Source organism: Hemiscyllium ocellatum, chromosome 16, assembly GCF_020745735.1.
Source record: "Hemiscyllium ocellatum isolate sHemOce1 chromosome 16, sHemOce1.pat.X.cur, whole genome shotgun sequence".
NCBI classification, from domain to species: Eukaryota; Metazoa; Chordata; class Chondrichthyes; order Orectolobiformes; family Hemiscylliidae; genus Hemiscyllium; species Hemiscyllium ocellatum.
Window position 1 is genome coordinate 29,590,373 of NC_083416.1, and position 22,928 is coordinate 29,613,300.

General features: G+C 42.8%; 1 protein-coding gene across 1 annotated transcript in view; it reads right to left on the reverse strand.

Moving 5' to 3' along the window:
- Positions 1-11,187, reverse strand: part of LOC132823360 (prenylcysteine oxidase-like) — a 49,390-nt gene extending 38,203 nt beyond the window's left edge. Inside the window, exons 1-4 of the mRNA XM_060837093.1 lie at positions 10,965-11,187; positions 9,686-9,892; positions 3,269-3,443; positions 682-893 (exon numbers count right to left, since the gene is read on the reverse strand). Coding sequence (XP_060693076.1) covers positions 682-893; positions 3,269-3,443; positions 9,686-9,892; positions 10,965-11,055 — 685 coding nt within the window. The 5' untranslated portion in view covers positions 11,056-11,187. The remainder of the gene's footprint in view (positions 1-681; positions 894-3,268; positions 3,444-9,685; positions 9,893-10,964) is intronic.
- Between the last annotated feature and the right edge of the window lie 11,741 nt (positions 11,188-22,928).

The following is a 22,928-nucleotide window of genomic DNA, read 5'->3' on the forward strand; positions in this document are numbered from 1 at the left end:
AACAGGCAAGGTCCCAGAAAGTTGCTATCAAGAATAAAAACTAACTTTAATCGGTATCTTCCCTGGCTATACAGGCTGTACAGCATTTTATTACTGAGTAGATCCCTTAATACAATTGTGCCAGAGCGAAACGCCTCTCCTTTTACAGAATCTTAACTGTGAAATAGATGCTAGTCTTTTTTTATTAAAAAGAAACCTGATCTGCAGTAGCTATTGATTGCACTGCAAACAGCTTATTAAAATGAATCCAACTAGTAACAAGTATTTTTTAATTTATGTAAGTTCATTCCCCTGTAATTGTGCATTTTTTATATTAATTCGTTCACAAATGTGACAGTCACAAGTCAACAATTAGTGCCTGACCCCTTCAGGAAGGCTTAAGAGTCAATCACATTGTTTTGGGTCTGGAGACACATGTAAGCTAAATTGAGCAAGGATGAGGGATTTCCTTCCTAAAAGGATATCAGGACATTACTTTTTAACAACAATTGACAATGGTTACATGGTTGCTACTAAGCCAGATTTTCATTGAATTCCCATTTACCAAGGTGGATTGAAACTTGTGTCCATGGAAGATTTGCCTGGGGTTCTAGTTTGCTAGTCCAGTGAAAATTTACTATGCCACCACTTTCCTTTACATGTAATATTTTATGTGTATTTAAAGGTTAAAAAGCTACATACCAGCAAATGCAGGAATGGTTACTGACTGCCCGTAGTTTACTCTCGTAATAGCAGAGACTACTTCATCAACGAAGCGCTGGGAGATTCCTAGTTCCTGCAGGGTCTCTGCCACAGGTCGCCGTGTCATGTTAATAAAACGATCCCCACCCAATGACTGCAGCATTTCTTCCAATGTACTGAAGGAATAGCCATGGGCCTGATACTTGTAGATCCTACCACATAATGACAAGATAGGATTAAACATTTCTTTTATTCACCATTTCTCCTTTTTCACTTCTTGAGAAAATTGTTGCCTATTGATTGCCAAGCATTAAAAAGGAACTAATGTACAAGCACGTGAAGAAATATCACAATGTTTCTTCCATCAGCTGCCAAGAGATGCCCAGTGTTTCAAAAACTGCATTCACAATAATTATTTCAGTAGACACTAGTAACTTGCTAGCCCATACCACATAGAATGAAGCCCTTTTTGTATCACATTCTAAAACTGCTCTACTCTGAACTCAACCCTGCTATTAACTAGCAACTCAATCTGTCTGCTTAATAACAATGGTCTTTTCACTGAGGCATCAAAGAACATAACCCAACATTTGTTGTCCTCAGGACATGCATGGGTATGGAGAAAGTTAGGTGGAGGAAGGAAGGGAAAGTAGTCTCAGTGAGACACCGTGTTTGCTTTTTCTACCAGATCTCCTTGTTTATACAAGGAGACATGCTGTTAATTCACAATCACAACTTTACAGGTTTGATTTTGGGCAATAAATTTTTCCTTCAACATTCTATGAAGTACCCAGCATTCAATTAGCACCACATTCCGAACACTGGCAACAATCCATAACTGCGCAATTTAATGAGGTGTTGGATTCGTCTCTCAACTGTAGCAAAAGGCAACAGAACCAATGGACTGGTGTGAACTGTGCTTTAAGACTTGATGCAAAAAGGCATTACATATCTCAAACATATTCAGGAATTAATCTTTTTCATTGTAGAAGTGACAAACAGAAATTTCACAAAATGACAAAATTTATAGTTCTATGATCAGAACCATTTTGGAATTCTGCACTGTTCCCACTATCCTGGCTCAACCTGCTACAGGAGGGGGGTTAGGAGTCACATCTGCAAGTCACCACTTTCTATGCAATGCAAGACTCCTGGACTGATCATGGTTGCAGGCCTACTTGAAAGGGGGAAGGAGCAATCAGCATAGTCTAAGCTGCCCCCTTCCAAAACAAACTCAGCAAAACCTTTTTGTCAAACTGGTTTGGATCCTACTGCCCACACTGGACCTCAGATGCATGTTATTCTCTTTTGAATCATATACATCAGACGAGACCAGGTGTGCCAGTGCTGATGGTACAAGAGATTTCAATAATGGACCTAACAGCCAACATCCATTACAACCTATGGAACCCCAATTCTGATCCCTCTATGTAGATTGCCTTGTCGAGTCAGGTTGGGGCTCCTTTAACACCAGGCTAAACAGAAAACATTCCCAGGAGGCTGGGATTTAACATATTTGGGATTGACTGCCATCAAACATACCGTGGGTATTCACCAGAACAACTGTGGATTTTTGGAACTAACATATTTTGCTCACAAAAGTCCTGCTTTGGTTCATTATACCTTAGCACCAACAAAGCAACAGAATGGAAGTTAAAAATAAAAAATACAAAAGCCTTGATTCCTAATGGTAAATGGGCTATTCAAAGTTTTGCTGAAATATTATAGCAAGAGATTGAGAAGTATGAACTGGTCTAAGTTAGCTGATCTTAGTGACAGCAGCGAGGAGAGTATTGGATAATTAACTTTAGACAGACTTTAACAGACTAATAAAATGAATCATTGGTTGCACTGACTGACGGAGTTTGTGCTTCCCAGCAATCAAACAGGTGAACGTTTGCTATAGACCCCAAGGCTGCTGACAAATATTTGTAGATGTACAAGGAAACAGAATAGATTCCAAAATAGAAACATTTGACAGTAGATTCCACATTGATCTGAAACAACATTCTGTTACAATAATAGAATGGTCACATTCTTGCACGGAGAATATTTTCTGTAATTGATGTGGGTGCCAGCCTTTGCTGTGGTGGAACTTCCACTGGCCTCAAAAGATTGTTGCTTCAAGGCCCATTCCAGAGATTTGGCATAGCACCTCAGCTAGACTTCAGTGCTTCATTGCCTGCGCTGCCATAAATTAGCTAGGACATTTAACATACATCCTCGGAGATGGACGCGAAAATGTTCCAAAGCACGATTACAAGAGCAGGGGAGCAAATATGGTGTGCTCACCAACATTTAGCTTTCGACCAACACCTAAAACAGATGATAGCAATATTCATTTCACTGCTGTTTATAGGACATTGCAGTAAATCAATTGCCTGCTGAGTTCCTTACTTTAAAATAATCTCTACATTTCAAAAATTCTTGGTTGTTGGGAGGGCATGAAACAGGAACTCTATGAAAATGTGACTTCTTTTTTCAGTTTTACAGAAAAAAAGGAAGGAGCAGATCATATTTCAGTGTGTCCATTAACTGATGATTTGTGTTCTAAGCAACAATATATGAATTACACAATATGCCATACCTCATGAACTTCTCCACAATCTCTTCCACCCACATTTGCAGACGTAGTAAACTAAAGCCATATCGCCACCACATTTTAAACAGATCCTGGAGGTACCAATCAGTTTCTTCGAATACAAACTCTTCCCCATTGAATAGTGCCACTTTCTCTGGAACATTTTTTCTATGCTTCAGCCCTGGTAAACAGAGAGACAGGCAAAAGTAAAAAATAAATTGATACAATAATAAACAATAAACTTATTGAATAAGCAGTGTCTAAAATTCATGAATGCGTTTTATGATAAAAAGGTTTAGGCAGTGAATAGCTGACTGATACTGAGTAAATAGTCTTAGGTTTAATTTGTGGGGATGGTAGCAAAGATTTCTGGTTATATTTTGGGTGAACCCTGTCAGGAATCTAATTAAGGGGAGACCAAGCCTGGGTGAAAACAAGCGTTTCTAGTTTTGACGCAACGTCAATTGAAAATGCAAATCTGTCTCTCTTTCCACATAACCTGCTTGTTATATTTACTCTTCCTTAACCCTTTGCTTTCTTAGATTAAAAAACTCAAACTTTTCTCCCTTGTTTACTCTACCTCAAGACTACATATCAACACAGTTACCAGCTGGTCTCATTGTGAAAGCATGGTTGATTTCCAAAAATGAGCAGTAGTGGATTCAGCTCAGCAGGAACCTGTTCACGGTGCAAGCTTTTCTATTATTATCCTTATATAGAATGTGAGTGTTACTGACAAGGTCAAATATTCATTGCCTGACCCTAACTGCCCTAGAATTAATTGACCCAAGCAGAGGGCATTTAAGAGTGCAGAGCACTCCAGCATCTACAGTCCTTCTTTTTACCTATTTAAGAGTGCAGGATTAGTAGGCAGACTAACATTGTATGATTAAATTAATTTAGGTACAATCACACAATCAATATATTCATCGATTAATCTGACTAATCTGCATATCTTTGGACTGTGGGACGAGGCCTGAGCACCTGGAGGAAACCCATGCGGACATGGGGAGAATGTGCAAATGCTACACAAATAGTTGCCAGAGGTTGGAATTCAACCTGGGTCCCTGGCACTGTGAAGCAGCAGTGCTAACCACTGGGCTACTGTGCTGCCATTGGGTTCAGAAATGTACCATGGGATTATGAACAGAGCGAACAGCCTAACTTTATTACATTGCTACAGTGTGGAAACAGGCCCTTTAGTCCAACAAGTCCACACCAACCCTCCGAAGAGCAACCCCCTATACCTAACACCATGGGCAATTCACCTGACCTGCACATCTTTGGACTGTGGGAGGAAACTGGAGCACCCGGAGGAAACCCACACAGACATGGGGAAGATTGTCTGTTTGGAGTTTACACAGTCACCCGAGGCGGGAATTGAACTCGGGTCCCTGGTGTTGTGAGGCAGCAATGCTAACCACTGTGCCACCATGCCGCCCATTTCATGAAGACCATGAAATATTCAGACTTGTAGCTGCAAAGCTGAGAGATGTTTGTTTATTTTCAGATTTAGACTTCCAAGGTTGAAAAAGACAGAGATAATACACTCCCCAGCTGGTTAGCCCTTAGCAAGGAATATTCACAACCAACATTTTGTTTAAGCTGTGCAGCTGTGTACACGTGCAGCAACTCCATGATTCTATATACCAACGTTGGAAGCCTGTGCAGCTAGAAAGACAATTTTAATGGATCGTTGGTGACCAGACCTAGGCTCTTGTATTGGTGTATTTTAAAGAGCTTAGCAATTAACTAAAGGTAATCTTTGTATTAAAAGTTAAATATCTAACAATACATTTGTTTGGGGAAGGAAACTGCCATCCTTACCTAGTCTGGCCTTTATGTGGCTCCAGACCCACAGCAATATGGTTGACACTTAACTGCTTGCTGGGTAATTAAGGATGGACAATAAGTGCTAGCTTTGCTAGCAACACCCATATCCTGTGAAGGAAGAAAAGAAAATACCATAGAGGAGGAGTTCCTGAAGTGTATGGGGGATGATTTTATGGAACAATATGTTGAGGAACCAACTAGAGAACAAGATATCCTGGAGTCTGGAAGAACACAGCAAGCCAGGCAGCATCAGGAGTTGGAGAAGTCAACATTTCGGGTATTAACCCTTCTTCAGGACTAGTTGTGGAGGTAGGGGGAGCTACAGATAAAGGGGTTTGGGGAGAGTAGCAGAATGGTGGGTTAGGGATAGGTGAACACAGGTAATGCCTATGACCTGGTTGGTCAATGGGAAGGACGAATCTGGTTGGTAGCTGGAAAGAAGGGTCAGTAGACGGAATGGGAGGAGACAGGGCAGAGATGAGAGAGCTGGGGGATGGGATGGGAGGTTATTTGAAATTGGAGAACTAAATGTTAAGTCCTCTGGGCTAAAGTCTGCCTAGCAGACAGTGAGGTGCTGCTCCTTCAATTTGCGGTCTGATTCATTGCAGCAAAAGAGGAGGCCAAGGATGGACATGTCAAAAAGGGAATAGGAGGGTGAATTAAAATGGGCAGTTACCAGGGGTTGGCCGTTTCAGGCCCGGCAAAGATGTTTGGTGAAACCGAAACCTACTCTAAGTTGGAGGAGATGCAGGTGAACCTCTGTCTCACCTGGAAAACTATTTGGGGCCCTGAATGGAGGTGAGGGAAGTGTTGCACATTTTTTGCCTATGGGAAGGTGTTAAATCTTCAGCCAGTGCTCCCAATGTGGTCTTCTCTACATTGATGAGACCCAACATACTACTGCATCCAATGCTCCTGATATGTTCTTTTCTACATCAGTGAGACCCAACGTAAACTAGGTGTCCGTTTTGCCAAGCATCTTTCCAGGCCCGAAATGGCCAGCCTGACCTACTGGTCACCACCCATTTCAATTCCCCCTCCAACATGTCCATCCTCAGTCTCCTCAAGTGCTGCAGTCAATCAGAGAGCAAATTAGAGAAACAACATCTCATCTTCCATCTGGGCAGCCTACAGCCCGGAGGACATAACATTGATTCCTTGAATTACAAATAACCTCACCTCCTCCCTTTCATTCAACCTACCAAGAAGATTCATCCCTCCCATTGACCAACCAGGTCCTACCTGTGTTCACCTATCACTATCTCACTATTCTGCTACTCTCTCCATCCCCCGCTTTATTTGTAGCTCCCCATACCCCCAGGTCTAGTCCTGAAAGAGGGTTATACCCAAAACGTTGACTTCTCCATCTCCTGGTGCTGCCTGGCTTGTTATGTTCTTCCAACCTCCTGTTTATCTATTTTGGATTCTAGCATCTGTAGTTTTTTTGTTCTAACCAAGATATCCCAGGCTGTCATGTGTCAGAAAAAGGAAGATTGGCAATTTAGTAGCTTTTGAAGAGAGTGAGCATAATTTGATGAAATTATTCATTAATATGGAGAATGGTAAAGTTGGTTCTTACAGTAGGGTCCTGAATCTAAATAAAGGAATCTACATGTATCAGCATGAGCTGACTATAATAATTGGGGAACATTATGTAAGGGAACGATGGTGGATAGGCAATGCAAATATTTACAGCCTGTGGATGAACTGCAGCAAGTGTTCATTCTTGGCCATAAAAATAAAATGGGATAAGTGGCTCAACCAATGAATTGTCATACAAATTGGCCAAAAAAGCAGCAGACCTGAGGATTGGGAACAGTTTAGATTTTAACAAAGAAGGACGAAAAGATTGATTAAGAGTAAAATGACTGTAAAATATTTTATTAGTATTTGAAGAGAAAACGATTTAAAGAGAAAACAAAATTGGAACTCTTTCAGTTAGTAAGTTATGAAATGGAACAAAGAGACAGCAGACCAATTAAATATATATTTTGATTCTATCCTTGCAAAGCAAGTCACGGATACTGTCCCGACAATGTTAGGCAACATAGGCTGTCGTGAGAGGGAGGAAATGAAGGAATTGAGTATTACTAAGGAAATAGTACTGGGGAAATTGATGAGATTAAAGTTTAGTAAATCCCCAGGGTCTGCTAATCCACATCTACTTAAGGAATTGGCCCTTGAAATAACGGATGCATTGGTGATCATCTTTCAACACAGGATCAGGCAGAGTCAGTATGGATTTTTGACAGAGAAATCATGCTTGATAAATGTATCGGAATTTTTCCAGGAGGTAATAAGCAGAGTTGATAAGGGGAGCCAGTGGATGTGGTTTACTTGGACTTTTAGAAAGCTTTTGATAAGGTCCCATGCAAGAGATTAATTAGCATGGAAAATTAAAAGTGCCTGGGATTGGGGATTGTGTACTGATATAAATACAGAACTAGTTGGCAGATAGGAAACAACGAGTGGGAATAAACAGGTCTTTTTCTGAGTGGCAGTGACTACAGGGATACCACAAAAATCAGTTTTGGGACTCCAGCTTTTACATTATATATTAATGGATTTAGATATGGGAACTAAATCCACTATTTCCAATCTCCAAGTTTGCAGACAATACAAAACTGGGTGGGAGGTCTGCTGAGGAGGACAAAGATGCTTCAGTGCAATTTGAATAAGTTGATTGAATAGGCAAATGCATGGTAGATGACGTATAATGCGGATAAGTTTGAAGTTGTCCATTTTTATAGCAAAAACATGAAGACGGATTATCATCTAAATGCTGATAGATCGGGAAAGGGTAGTGCAACAACCCCTGATTGCCCTCATACACCAGTCATTGAAAACAAGCATGTAGGCGCAGCAGGCAGTGAAAATGACAAACGGCATGTTCACCTTCATTGTGAGAGGATTCGAGTACAGAAGCTGAAATGTCTTGCCACAATTGTACAAGTACTTGGTAAGAACACAACAAGTACTGTGATCTCTTCACCTGAGGAAGGATATTCTGGCTATGGATGGAGTGCAACGCAGGATTACAATACTGACTTCTACAATGGCAGGGCTGATATATGAAGAGAGACTGGCTCAGTTCGGACTATATTAATTGAAGTTTAAGAATGAGAAGGGAGTTCATAGAAACTTATAAAACTCTAACAGGATTAGACACTGTAAAAACAGGAAGATTGCTTCTGATGACTGGGAAGTCCAGAACCAGAGGTACGGTTTAAGGACGATGTGGTAGGCTATTTACAACTGAGATCAGGAGAAATGTCTTCACCCAGAGATTGGTTTTCTTGTAGACTGCCCCTTCACAGGAAGTGGGGTGGCAAGCAGGCCATTGAGCCCATCAAATCCACACCAACCCTCCAAACAACATTCCACCAGGCCCACACTCTTGAATGTTTTCAAGAAGGAGTTTGATATAATTCTAGGGCTAAAAAGGGTCGAAGTCCTGTTAGAATTTTATAAGTTTCTATGAACTCCCTTCTCATTCTTAAACTTCAATTAATATAGTCCGAACTGAGCCAGTCTCTCTTCATATATCAGCCCTGCCATTGTAGAAGTCAGTCTTGTAAACCTGCGTTGCGCTCCATCCATAGCCAGAATATCCTTCCTCAGGTGAAGAGATCACAGTACTTGTTGTGATCTCACCAAGGCCTTGTACAATTGAGTCAGATTACCATATCGAATGGCAAAGGAAGCTTGAAAGGCCAAATGGCAAAGTCCTTCTCACACATGCCATGTGCCTATGTTTATGAGATGCAAGCTTCACAGAATTTTTATAGCATGGTAAGAAGCCTTTCTGCCCATTGTGTCTGCATCCTTCTATTTTAATCCACCTCCATACACTTGGGTTGTGAAAGCACAGTGGGATAACCGGACATGTATTTCATTCCCACATCTAAAATTTAACTTTTAGTTAACTGTGAATCATCATTTACCCATGCATTCTTTATGGCAACGCCTCCACCAATCAGAATCTGCCTGCCAATAATCCGCACTCACTTCTCAGGATATTAAATGTTGTTTTTCCATTTACTTTTATAATGTTTCCAAACTGTGTTGATTAGTATAAGACAGGCAGTTTGTTAAATGCATATTTTTCAGCAATATGATAACATGTCACAACTTGAGTATTATCAAATCTCAAAAAAACGTAGTTCTGGATTCATGCCGTTATCAGCTTTCATTGAATTATAGACTACTTACAGTGTGGCAAACAGGTCATTGGGCTCATCAAGTCCACACCAACCCTTGAATAACATCCCACCAGACCACACTCATGCCATACCCTGTAACCCTACATTTCCCATGGTTAATCCACCAACCTTGCACATTTAATATGGCCAACCCATCTTAGCTTGCACATCTTCGGGATATGGGAGGAAAGCGGACCGGCGGGATGAAACCCACGCAGACATGGGAGAATGTGCAAACTCCACACAGCCCGAGGATGGAATCAAACACAGTTCCCTGGTGCTGAGAGGCAGCAGGGTCAACTACTGAGCTACAGTGCCACTTCACTCCTCATTGCAAAAGAAAATGTGCTGAATACTTTGGAAATTAAATTATTAAACATAATTTTACCTAAATGTTTAACAAAATCTTGCATGTGAAGGTTGAGAGGGTGAATCACTGAGCCTCCAATCTCATATTGCTGACCATTTACAGTTACTGTTGCTAGTCGACCTCCAATAGTGCCCTTCTCATAGACATCAATTTTAACATTGTGGCCAAACTCCCGTCTAAAGAAATAGGCAGCTGATGATCCTCCAATTCCTGCACCAACTACAGCTGTGGAAAACAAAATAAAAATAAGTTAATGAAAGGAATTCCAGTGTATAATATCTAGCTACTTATTTTGGCTATGTTTAAATATACATTGAAACAAATCACTTCATAAGATTACATAGATTTTGTTTGACATGTTAGCATTCCATTCAAGTATTTTACCAACTCTTAATAATTGCAATTGATCACAACACACTGAAAAAAAATCAAAGCAAAGTGGGGTGGAGTTAAGTGAAGAAAAACATTTAGAGGGGATCAAGTGTGCACTCTTACCAAATGATTTTGAAGTTGCAAGCCAAGCTGGCATTACTATGGATTTGGTTGAGTTTGAAGTAAAGCAAAACCAACCAGACCTTATTCAATATTCATACAATTGCTACACCATGTACAAATAAACATATCTCCAATGAAACACATCAGTATAGATACCCTTTTAGACCTATCCTGTTGCCTCAAAATCTCACCTGGTAACTTTGCTACAACTCTTCAATTTTCTTCTATGAATTGGGGAAGCATGATGATGCATTTTAACTCACAATCATCTGACTGCAGCAGGAATCGAAAAACATGAAATTCTCGCAATGTCAAAGCTAGACGGATATGGGCCAAGTGCTGGCAAATGGGACCAGATTAGGCTTGGAAATGTGGCCAGCATGGGCGAGTTGCCGTGCTGTACTTCTCTATGATTCTACCAGTCAGGTCTTGGGCCTTATAAACCGATTCAAATTAGCTTTCAAATCGTGATTAATCTGAAACTGAGGAACTGCATTTGGCATATTACGTTGTATCAAAATCAAGCTAATTTAGGTGAATGATGCCCTTATCCATTTTAAACGCTTCTACATTGTTTTTGGAAAGGATACGATCTGCTGTCATTTTTCTTGGATTCATGTGCAGTTACATGTTTAGAGCAAAATGCGATTTTTTTTGCCGGGGGACGTTACTTCGACACTAATTTTAAATTCAGAAACTCTCAGTAAAGATTTGAGAACACCATCTGTACAGGCTGAACTAAGATAAACATCGAACATGTTACAACTCTGCAGTTAAATCACTTATCAAACATACATCTTACCTATTTTTTTAGGAGGCGCTTCTTCCAGAAGGCTCACGGTGACTGCGATTCCCAGCAATAAAGTACAAGTCAACACAGCTCTACCAGCCATACTGCACAGAGCTGAAACCCAATGACCAATGCACAGTGACAACAAGGACGGAAGATGTCCCAAACCCGTTGACAGTAAGTATTTGCAGCAATGGGCTGCTGAAGATCACGCTCTCTCGCAGAGCTCCTCCGCCGTGGGCTAACCCTGCACAGGCGGTTTCTCCAAATATCTGGAACCGGATCACAAATTTAACTCAGCACGAGCGAGTAACAAAATACTCCATATAGGCTTGGGTTCACCCTTGTCCCTGGAGTTATTTTATTTAAAATTGGGAGAACATTCAAGGGCATGCCCCCTCCAGTTGCCACAATTCCTTCACCTCATGTATACCAGTCCCATGTATCAGGTGATCCTTGTGCCAGGTTTTGCGACATCCCGCACCATTGACACATTGTGGGAGAAAAGCGCAAGCGCGGGCCCTGACCAGGAAATTCAGGGCGATATGATTCATTCCTCTGTAATAAATGACCAAGGTTGACACTTTAGACAACACCCACTTACAGATTCAAATCGTCCACATTCAGTTTTGGGGACATGCGATAAATAAGCTTTGAGGAGAGATTTTAGTGTGTACAGTAATACTTTTACAGCCAGGACAAAAATAACATGCACATAATTGGAACGGTACAGAAGGACATTCTGCCCTTCGAGCCTGCACCACCATTTAATATGATCGTGGCTGATCATCCTTAATCAGTATCCTGTTCCTGCCTTATCTCCATAACCCTTGATTGCACAATCCTTGAGAGCTCTATCCGACTCCTTCTTAAATGAATCCAGAGACTGGGCCTCCACTGCCCTCTGGGGCAGAGCATTCCACACAGCCACCACTCTTTGGGTGAAGAAGTTTCTCCTCATCTCTGTCCTAAATGGTCTACCCCATATTTTTAAGCTATGTCCTCTGGTTCGACACTCACCCATCAGCTGAAACATGTTTCCTGCCTCCAGAGTGTCCAATCCTTTAAGAATCTTATATGTCTAAATCAGATCCCCTCTCAGTTTTCTAAACTCAAGGGTATGCAAGCCCAGTCGCTCCAGTCTTTCAGTGTAAGGTAATCCTGCCATTCCAGGAATTGACCTCGTGAACCTACGCTGCATTCAAGCAGATTCTTGAATGCCCACGAACCTCAGGGTCCGTAGATTTTTTAATCATATTTCTGTTAACTTATCAGCATGTCCAGCTATATTAATCAAAGTACCTCACTCTAGCTACACAATAAACCAGTATGTTAGTTCCCATTATCTCTTTAGTTGTACATTCTACTTAATGTTTCTCTAATGTCACAGTTAGATATTTATTGCTAACTCTGCTATAGTGGTCGTTCATTCCAGACCCTACTTGATATTTTCCTAATGTCATAATTAGATATTTATTATCACTTCTGCTACAGTGATCTTTCATTGCAGACTAACCTATCATGATAGATATTTAGCTATTCCATCTAGTACAATAGTCTCCTGTCTCAAGCCGACTCTACTAACTATTAATTAAATATTTTAATGTCATGTCCCAAATATTTATGGTCCCAATCCTGTCATAATAACACTTAACAGAGAAACTTGCTTTATTACTTGTGTTATCTCCTTTCAGTCTTAATCTTTCTCTGCTAATTGGTGTAAGAGCATTTCACTATTCTTATCCCATCCTGCCTTCCACAGACCACAGCTTGCCAGTGGTCTTCATGCTTTAACCCTTCCTATGCTTTCATGTTCTTTATTCTCCATATTTCCCCCTCCTTTGCAACCCACTGGTCCCACCTAGAGAAAGAAGACAATAAGCTCAGCCTCTCTTGTGGCCAATGCAAACAATGTAGGTCCCAACATGGACGAAATAATTTTCGGAGTCTGAGACTTAAAGGGTTCTTCCTCCATTCCTGGGGTCCCTTGGGCCAAAAAGCTGTCCTCCCATAACCAGAACAGGAAAAAAAGACCCAAGATCCCTCACAATCCAGGACCCGCACGTTCTTCAGGTGTATCATCGATGTCCCCACATGGACATATTCCCTGCACCATGGCAGATCATAATAGTAGACTGGTGGGGTTCTGTCAGAGGGATAAGTACTCCCTGGGGTAGCTGAAATGACCACAAGTTGTCGTGTAGTGATGCGAACTAAAAAAGACTTAATAAAAGGTAAAATGCAACAAAAGATGAAGGCGACAACAAGCAAACTGCACCTACAATAAGACCAATCTTGACAAACCATGCACCCCAAAACCCTAATATATTATTCAGCCAGTCAAAATCCTGATGACCAAACCCCACATTGTCTTTTAGATCCCGTCTTAGATTCTTTAGTTTTTCCATTGCTTTAGTAAAAGATCCCCCAGGGCTAGTGTTGTTAGCTATAAAAGTACAGCAATGCTCCCCAAACATCATACAAACACCGCCTTTTTCTGCCTGCATTCAATCTAAAGCCTGTCTGTTTTGTCAAGTCATTTTAGTAGTAGCATCCAATTGTTCTTCCAAGGCCACAAGGACATCATCAGTATAATTGATAAATCTCTGCTGGTTGTAATAAAGGTAATTAATCCTTTCAGCATTCTTGCTAACCCCTATCACTGGGATGAGAGCCTCCCAGCCCACAGCAATCACATTTTGTGCCTTAAACTCATTAGGAATACCTCTTGGCTGTCTTATATTATCAATCCGAATTATCGGATCAGGGACATACCATCGCTTAGTTCAGTGCAAAGCTGACTGTGACGTAGCGTCAAGCTGTGTGTGTGGCCAATTCGCTTAAAGCATTCAAAACTCACCCTTGCCGTATCCTGAAAACAGCCACAGGGAATGTGTAATTAGTCTTACTGGTGGACCATGGGGTACTATAGTCACACCACCATTGGAGTTGCTGCCTGTCCATTTCATCCTGCTGATAGAACATAGAGGCCTGAAGTAGGAGGCACCAAAACGGGCAATAGATTGCCTGTAAATTGATGAATCATCTGGATTAAGAAGTCGGCTAGAGTGCTGCAAACACCATTGAGTACAGGTGGTCGAGTTATAAGACATAGGGACAACATAGTATGAGGGGTTGCCTTAGTACACAAGAAACAGTCCTGTCTAACCATCATTAAAGCTGTATAGTTCACCCATTGATAGCAGTGATTGTCACGGGAGCGTACCCATGTTAGGGCAGCAAGGTCTGCACTTCTAATACGTCTTTGCCTCCCAGCTTGAATGACCCTGGCATTACCAGTCCAGGTCTGCCAAACTAATGGTCTCCAAGTCTGAGTATGCAGGCCTGGCATCAGAGACGGGGGTATCAGGGGCATCCCCCATGTCTTCCCCATCCCCACGGCCAGAAGAACTATGCTCCACATCTCCATCACAATCATTTCTGGAATGATCAGTATCCCCAAGAACTTCACCGTTATCTTGTTCGGAACCCTGCTGAGGGGTACTAGCCTCCTGTGTGGCTCTGCTCCACTTACTTCATGTTAGAGTTAGTTTGTGCTGGTGGGAGACCTTTAGTACAATGCGGTAGGTGATGCCTTTGTCACTACGAAAGGTCCCTCTCTCCTTGGCTCATTCCAGCATCTTTGAAAAACCCGCACGTTCACCCAATCCCTGGGTTTAATAGGTCCTTTCTCATTGACAGGTGGCGGTTCCCTAGTGTTTCCACAGGTGGATAGTCTCATGTATCATAGTTAGCTGCTGCATATATTGTTTAAGTTCGAAGCTTAACTGCTCCGAGCTAGGCCCTTCGTATGGGCCTCTCCACCTGGGTACTGGCATAGGTCTACCCGTGAGCATCTCATGCGGTGTTAGATTGGTCATGCAATTAGTCTGCATGTGATAACTCATTAGCGCTAGCGACAGCGCATCAACCCAATTAAGGTTGGTGGTTGCGCAGATCTTGTTTAATTTGGCTTTCAATGTCCCATTAATCCTTTCCACCATACTCTGTGACTGGGGTTGATACACACATCCAAACCTCTTTTGATTCTCAAAGACAGCAGCACCAACTTAACTACTTTCTGAATGAAGGCAAACCTGTTGTCTGAACTAATTTCCGATGGTATACCAAACTTTAGGATACTTCGTTCATCAGAAATTTCACTACTGTCCCAGCTCCTGGTTTCAACCTTATTTCCACTGGGCTAACTAATTTCCCCAGATCTGTATTATGCTGTGACCACAAAGTGGCTAGTAATGCATCCAATTGCTCATTGCCATATTGATCACTTTCCTCCACTGTCACTAGCATGCTCCACTGGGGTGTTACCTTGACTTCCTTCGGATTCCCTATCAAATTGCAGCATGCTAGGATTTTAATGTAACTGCCATTCCCAGATTCCCAAACCCTTGACATGAGCATATGCCATTCCCTGACTGTTTCTACATGCCTGGCCATAGGTCCTAAGTCTTTAGATTGATATCCCTTATTTACCAGTAAGGTTACATATGGTGTGGCACCTGGTACTCTATGCCACTTTTCCAGGAACGCATTTCTCTCTATTTACAGGATCACTCCCTGCTCCCCTAATAATATTGCTTAATTTCTCAAATGTTGTGGAGCAGTGAATTCCTGCTGCCACTGCCTCTCTAGCACCTCATCCTGAGACTCATCAAATATCACTGTACAGTGCAGCTCAGACTTAGGCGTTCTTGTTTTAGTCAACATCGTCAACACTTCTGCTTCCCACATCCCCCAAATGTCTTGAATATCACTTGCTATACCCCCATCCAATAAACATTAACATCTTTAACTTCTTGCATCACTAATTGTGTATTGACCTTTTCTACAACCAAGCCCTGCTGTATGCACTTCAATCTTACCTCTAACTGTAGTAAAACTGTAGTAAACCTGACAAGTTAATTGGCATCTCTTTAGACACTAATGTTGGCAGAACTATCTCCCTACCTTCCATTTCTTATCTTACAGGAGCTGTAAATTGAGTTAACTATGATTTCCCTGAGAACCCTATAGTTTTAACAAATTTACTTGACATGGAAAGGTGAGAGGCATACTGCGCCTGTACGCAAGTGTATCTAGCTCCAGTATCTATCATCACTGGTGTCTGCCGCCCTTCTATATTAACTTGTATTACTGGTTCTTGATCAGCCTCCCATGCTACGACAGTGTAGTGCTCATTCCCACCCAGGTTCTCAGTGCATCCCTAACACATTCCATACGGGTTAACAGGTCCTGCTGGGCCTGTAGGTGCCTGGGAAGTGGCCACTGGGAACTCCTGCCATCAAGGCCTGTTGTAGGGCAGAGAGGGTATGGTCCAATAAGGGCAATTCCTCCTAAAGTGGCCTGGTTGATGGCATCCCCAGCACATCATTTCTGGCCCCCTTGAGCCTGATTATTTATCATGTACTTTAGTTCCCCATTCCTACGTCCCTATCCTTGGGGACCCCAGTTCTGTTTAGACTGTTGTTTAAATCTGCCCTGCCCCGGATACGTCACCCACAGGAAAGCTTCTCTAAAAACCTCCATTGCTGGCATGGGACTTTCTGGGCCCTGCCTGGTTACCTGATAGGCCCCCCCCTTGCACAGGCTCTTGGGTCACACCATGTTGATTACTGTGTTGATTCTTACTGGCAACACTTTTTTAGCATTCTCTTTTTCTTTCTTTTTAAGTTCTTCGAGCTGCATTTGTGCCAGCTTCCTTTGCACCTCCCCCTGCTGTTCAGACAATTTCTCTTTGTCTTTTCAAAACCTGACAACTGCATGAGCTACATGATCTCTAAATTCCTGGTGGCTCATCGATGATGTCAGACCCACCACCACCTCCAGTCTTGACTTGACTTGGGAGGGCATTGCCTCAATTATGGAATTTCGGAACATAGTGGTCAGCAACTGATTAGTCTCCATGTCTTGCTCTGTTTCCAGCCTCCACTTCTTTAACTGTTTGTCCAAGTAGGCAGCCGGATTTTCACTTTCTCCCAGTGGATCCCCTCTCAGAGCCTGGGGGTCCATTTTGGGTGGATAACAGTGTCTTAAGGCCTGCCATACATTCTGTCTCACTTGATCAAACCCGACCCCATCAATCATTGGATTGTCTACCATATTTTTCAAACAGGCTTGGACCATTATTTCCTTTAACTTTGGGAGTCCTACCAACCTCACCAGCAGTGCCTTCACGTCTCCTATAGCCAGCAATCGCCATGTGGTTTCATCTTCAAAAGCCCTGATCCACTTTCCTGCTCCCTCATGTAAACTGGGCAGCACATTCTTCAGCCCTTCCAGATCCTGAGTTCCCCAAGAGATGTATTGTGGGTTTCTCCCCTCTATAATAAGGAGCGAAGCATCCTTCCCTGTTGGCCCTTTTTCCCTTCATCGACACTACTTCTCAATAAATCCCCCTCGGGCTCTGAGTCCGATGCTATTTCTAATTCCTCCCATTCTTTAGGTACTGCAGCCTTTTTCTTTCCTTGTCTCTCATCATGCCTTTCTGCTTGCTCTGCATCATCTTCACTGCTTTTTTCTTCAGCCCTTCTTTCATATTCAAATGCATATTCCTCAATTGCTTTTTGTTCCCTTCGTAAATGCAGCACACTAATCTCATGTTTCAGCTTTTCTTGCTCTTGTTGTATAGCTTCTATTTGCCTCTGCCTGTCCCTTTTTTTCTCTTTCTCTTCTTTCTCTCAGTTCATTTTTGTCTTCCACACTTCCATCCCATTCGAACAGTCCCTCTATTTCTACTGTTCCCTTTATTACTGAACACTGCTTCAATGCCTTTTCAATTGAGTAGGGAGGAGGTCTATACAACTCCTCCACATCTGGGTACAGAGGGGGTGCTGATTCCTACTTTTCTGTTTCCCGTAACTGCTCAGCTTGTTCTTTTGCAGCTTTCCTAGTCACCACAGGTGCGTGACAAGCTAACTTCTGTTCCTCACCCTCTTTCCTGAAAAGTTTCAATATTTCCATCTCCTGATCCCTCTTTTGATTTCTATTTTTAGATTTATCTTTCAGCTTATAGTTCTTAATTAGTCCTTCTATCACACATATGTATATCAAAGGTACCTTCTTTTGGCCATTTAGTCAATAAATCCTTAGTTCTTTTTTCCCATTTCTCAGAAATTTTTACAATATCATTTCTTTCCATGGGAAATTTCTTACTCAGTATCTCAACTGCAGTCTCTTTAGCCATCTTAAGATATATTTCAGTCCAACTAATGAATTATGTTTGCTCTCATAAATCACTTCCTCATGCCATTCTGGTCCGGTAGTGCTTTGTCAATAGTATAAGCAATCCCTAACTTTATAACTTGCAATTGTCCCTTACCAATCTATCAAGTCCTAAATGTCCGCAATTGCAGCTAGTTAATACAAACAACCTATTCTCATTAATTCAACCTAAACCAATCCAACACTGCACCTTCAAAATGCACCAATCACTAACGGTTTCTTGAGAAATTTCTCTCTCAACTATCTTAAATTCTTACAGTGCAAAATAAAATCAAAATACTCCTGGATCTCGAGATCCAGGGAAACAAAACACAAACATTTAACCACCAACAAACAATTATGCATACGAATCAGATCACAATGATTAAACTATAAACTCTCTCTCACAGACACACACACAGAGAAGCATTTTGCAAACTATAGCTTTTCCTTCTTTCTTTCTTTCTTTCTATCTATCTCACACTCACACAGACACAGACACACACACACACACACAAACTCAGCCACGGCCTTACTTAAAACAGACCCTTTCTTCATTTCCAAAAGTCTAATTATCTACAGGCCTTATCTAAAACATTTAACAGTCTAGGAACACTATAATACTATGACTATCATCTTTTAGTCATCCACTACCAATCTGCCAGCTTTCTAAACAGGTCTATCAGCTTTTCCAGTAAAACAAATTCCCCTTCTTTATTCTGCTCTATCTATTTATCTACAGGGTCTTATAAAACAATTTTCTATAATCTATTCTGCCCTAATAATCTATAGGGTCTTATATTTCTGCCCTATCTATCTATAGAGTCTTATATACACCATGTGGACTTTTTACTCAGACAATTGCTATGTTCTGTTCTTACTCACCCCTTACCCCACTGCGCAGTTTTCTTGACCAATTCTCCACGTCTCCTTCAGCTGCAATTTACCTCTTGCCTTTGGATCTTGGATCGGAGAGACCCTTCGGCAGGTTCCCACACATCCGCGTACCCAAGGACCACACCAAGCCAGCAAAATATAGTCTGAATTCACAGCAAAAATGCTAATCTTTTTTTTGGTTGGGTATCCTTATTCTGTCAGTGTCAGGAGTGCCCCTGGTGGACCAAGAAGTACCCTGTTACTGTCGCCCTCTGTCCAGGTGGGTCTCTGCACGACCTTGCTCACAGCGCCAAAAGTGTTGTGGAGAAAATATAGAGAATCACCAGGAGACGCAGAGAGTTCTTCAAGAAGTAAGTCCTTTATTTGCAAACAAAAACCGTGACACTGAGAAAGCAGATCCCCGAATGCCCACGATCCTCAGGGTCCGTGGATTTTTGTATTTTTTTTATCATGTCTCTGTTAGCTTATCAGCATGTCCAACTATATTAATCACTCTAGCTACACAATAAACTAACACAATATTAGTTCCCATTATCTCTTTAGTTGTACATTCTACTTAATGTTATTCTAATATCACAGTTAGATATTTATTGCTAACTCTGCTACAGTGAACTTCTATGCCAGACTAACTTGTCATGATAGATATTTAGCTATTCCATCTATTCCAATAGTCTCCCGTCTCAAGCTGACTCTACTGACTATTAATTTTAATATCATGTCCCAAATATTTATGGTCCTAATCCTGTCATAATAACACTTAACAGAGAAACTTGCCTTATTACTTGTGTTATCTCATCTTGCCATAGTGTCCTTTCAGCCTTAACCTTTCTCTGCTAATTGGGGTAAGAGCATTCCACTATTCTTATCCCATCCTGCCTTCCACAGACCACAGCTTGCCAGTGGTCTCCATGCTTTAACCCTTCTCATGCTTTCATGTTCTTTATTTTCCATAACATCAATGAGACCAAATGTAAACTAAAGGAACGTTTCACCAAGCATCTCAGCTGAACCCACAAGGGCTGACCTGACTTCCCAGCCACTGCCCATTTCAACTCCCTTTCCCATTCCCTCTCCGACATGACCATCCTCAGCCTCCTCCATTGCTACAGCAAATCCGAAGGCAAATTGGCGGAATAATATCTCATCTTCCAACCAAGCAGCCTACAGTCTGAAGGACTCAACATTGAGTTCTCCACTTTTAAATAATCCCCCTTCCCATTCCCCGACTTCCTTTCCAACACCTCCTCTCCCCCACCTTCCATCCAGCCACCAATCAGATTCATTCCTTGCATCAACAACCAAGGGTTGTACCCTCCACTTGTATTCACCTATCACTATGTCCCCACTCCACCCCCTCCCCACCCAAACCCCTCCTACCCCCCCCCCCCCTTATCTGCAGCTCCCCTTACCCCCAACCTCAGTTCTGAAGAAAGGTCACACCTGAAACATTGACTTCTCCATCTCCTGACGCTGCCTGGCTTGCTGTGTTGTTCCAGCTTTCTGCTTGTCTACCTTGGATTGCAGCAACTGCATTTTTTTTTGTCTCTACCACTCCCTCTGGCAGTTTGTTCCATATACATGCCACCTTCTGTTAAAACATTGCCCCACAGATTCCTTTTAAATCTTTCCTCCCTCACTTTAAGCCTCTTTAGTTTTGGATTCCTCGACCCTGGAGAAAAGATCTTATCCATGCCCTTCATGGTTTTGTAAACCTCTCTAAAGTCATCCCTCAGCCTCCTCCACTCCAGGAAAATACTTCCCAGCCTATCCAGCCTCTCCTTATAATTTAAACCCTCCAGTCTCAGTAGCATCCTTGTAAATCTTTTTTGTACCTTTTCAGTTTAATAACATTCTTCCGAGTGCAAGCCAAGCAGAATTGTACACACTACTCCAACTGTGGCACTACCAATGTCTCGTACAACCATAACATGACATCCCAACTCCAGTACTCAATAATCCGATGAAGGAAGTGTGTCAAATGCCTTCGTCACCAACCTGGCCACCAGTGATGTCACTTTCAAGGATCTCTGAACCTGCACCCCTAGATATCTCTGTTTGGCACACGCCCTACCAATAACTGTATAAGTCCTGCCCCAGTTTGTCGTACCAAAATGCAACATGTCACATTTATCTAAATTAAACTCCACCTGCCATTCCTTAGCCCACTGGCCCAATTGATCCAGATCATGTTGTACTCTTAGATAACCTTCTTCACTGACTTTTGCTCATGATGTGGAGATGCCGATGTTGGACTGGGGTGGACAAAGTTAAAAATCACACCGCACCAGGTTATAGTCCAACAGGTTTATTTGGAAGTATTAGCTTTCAGAGTTGAAAATGTGTTGCTGGTTAAAGCACAGCAGGTCAGGCAGCATCCAAGGAACAGGAAATTCGACGTTTCAGGCCAGAGCCCTTCATCAGGAATGAGGAGAGTATGCCAGGCAGGCTAAGATAAAAGGTAGGGAGGAGGGACTTGGGGGAAGGGTGATGGAGATGTGATAGGTGGAAGGAGGTCAAGGTGAGGGTGATAGGCTGGAGCGGGGTGGGGGTGGAGAGGTCAGGAAGAAGATTGCAGGTTAGGAAGATGGTGCTGAGTTCGAGGGAACCGACTGAGACAAGGTGGGGGGAGGGGAAATGAGGAAACTGGAGAAATCTGAGTTCATCCCTTGTGGTTGGAGGGTTCCCAGGCGGAAGATGAGGCGCTCTTCCTCCAACCGTCGTGTTGTTATGTTCTGCCGATGGAGGAGTCCAAGGACCTGCATGTCCTCGGTGGAGTGGGAGGGAGAGTTAAAGTGTTGAGCCACGGGGTGGTTGGGTTGGTTGGTCCGGGCGTCCCAGAGGTGTTCCCTGAAGCGTTCCGCAAGTAGGCGGCCCGTCTCCCCAATATAGAGGAGGCCACATTGGGTGCAGCAAATGCAATAGATGATGTGTGTGGAGGTGCAGGTGAATTTGTGGCGGATATGGAAGGATCCCTTGGGGCCTTGGAGAGAAGTAAGGGAGGAGGTGTGGGCGCAAGTTTTACATTTCCTGCAGTTGCAGGGGAAGGTGCCGGGAGTGGAGGTTGGGTTGGTGGGGGGTGTGGACCTGATGAGGGAGTCACGAAGGGAGTGGTCTTTGCGGAACGCTGATAGGGGAGGGGAGGGAAATATATCCCTGTTGATGGCCTCCGTTTGGAGGTGTCGGAAATGACAGCGGATGATACGCTGTATACAGAAGTTGGTGGGGTGGTAGGTGAGAACCAGTGGGGTTCTGTCTTGGTGGCGGTTGGAGGGGCGGGGCTCAAGGGCAGAGGAGCAGGAAGTGGAGGAGGTGCGGTGGATGGCATCGTCAATCACGTCTGGAGGGAATCTGCGGTCCTTGAAGAAGGAGGCCATACGGTATTGGAACCAGTCCTCCTGGGAGCAGATGCGGCGGAGACAAAGGAATTGGGAATATGGGATGGCGTTTTTACAGGGGGCAGGGTGGAAGGAGGTATAGTCCAGGTAGCTGTGGGAGTCAGTCGGTTTATAGTAGATGTCTGTGTTGAGTCGGTCGCCCGAGATAGAAATGGAAAGGTCTAGGAAGGGGAGGGAGGAGTCTGAGACAGTCCAGGTGAATTTGAGGTTGGGATGGAAGGTGTTAGTAAAGTTGATGAACTGTTCAACCTCCTCGTGGGAGCACGAGGCAGCGCCGATACAGTCATCGATGTAGCGGAGGAAAGGGTGGGGGGTGGTGCCAGTGTAGTTGCGGAAGATGGACTGTTCCACATATCCTACGAAGAAACAGGCATAGCTGGGGCCCATGCGGGTGCCCATGGCAACTCCTTTAGTTTGGAGGAAGTGGGAGGATTGGAAAGAGAAGTTATTGAGGGTGAGGAAC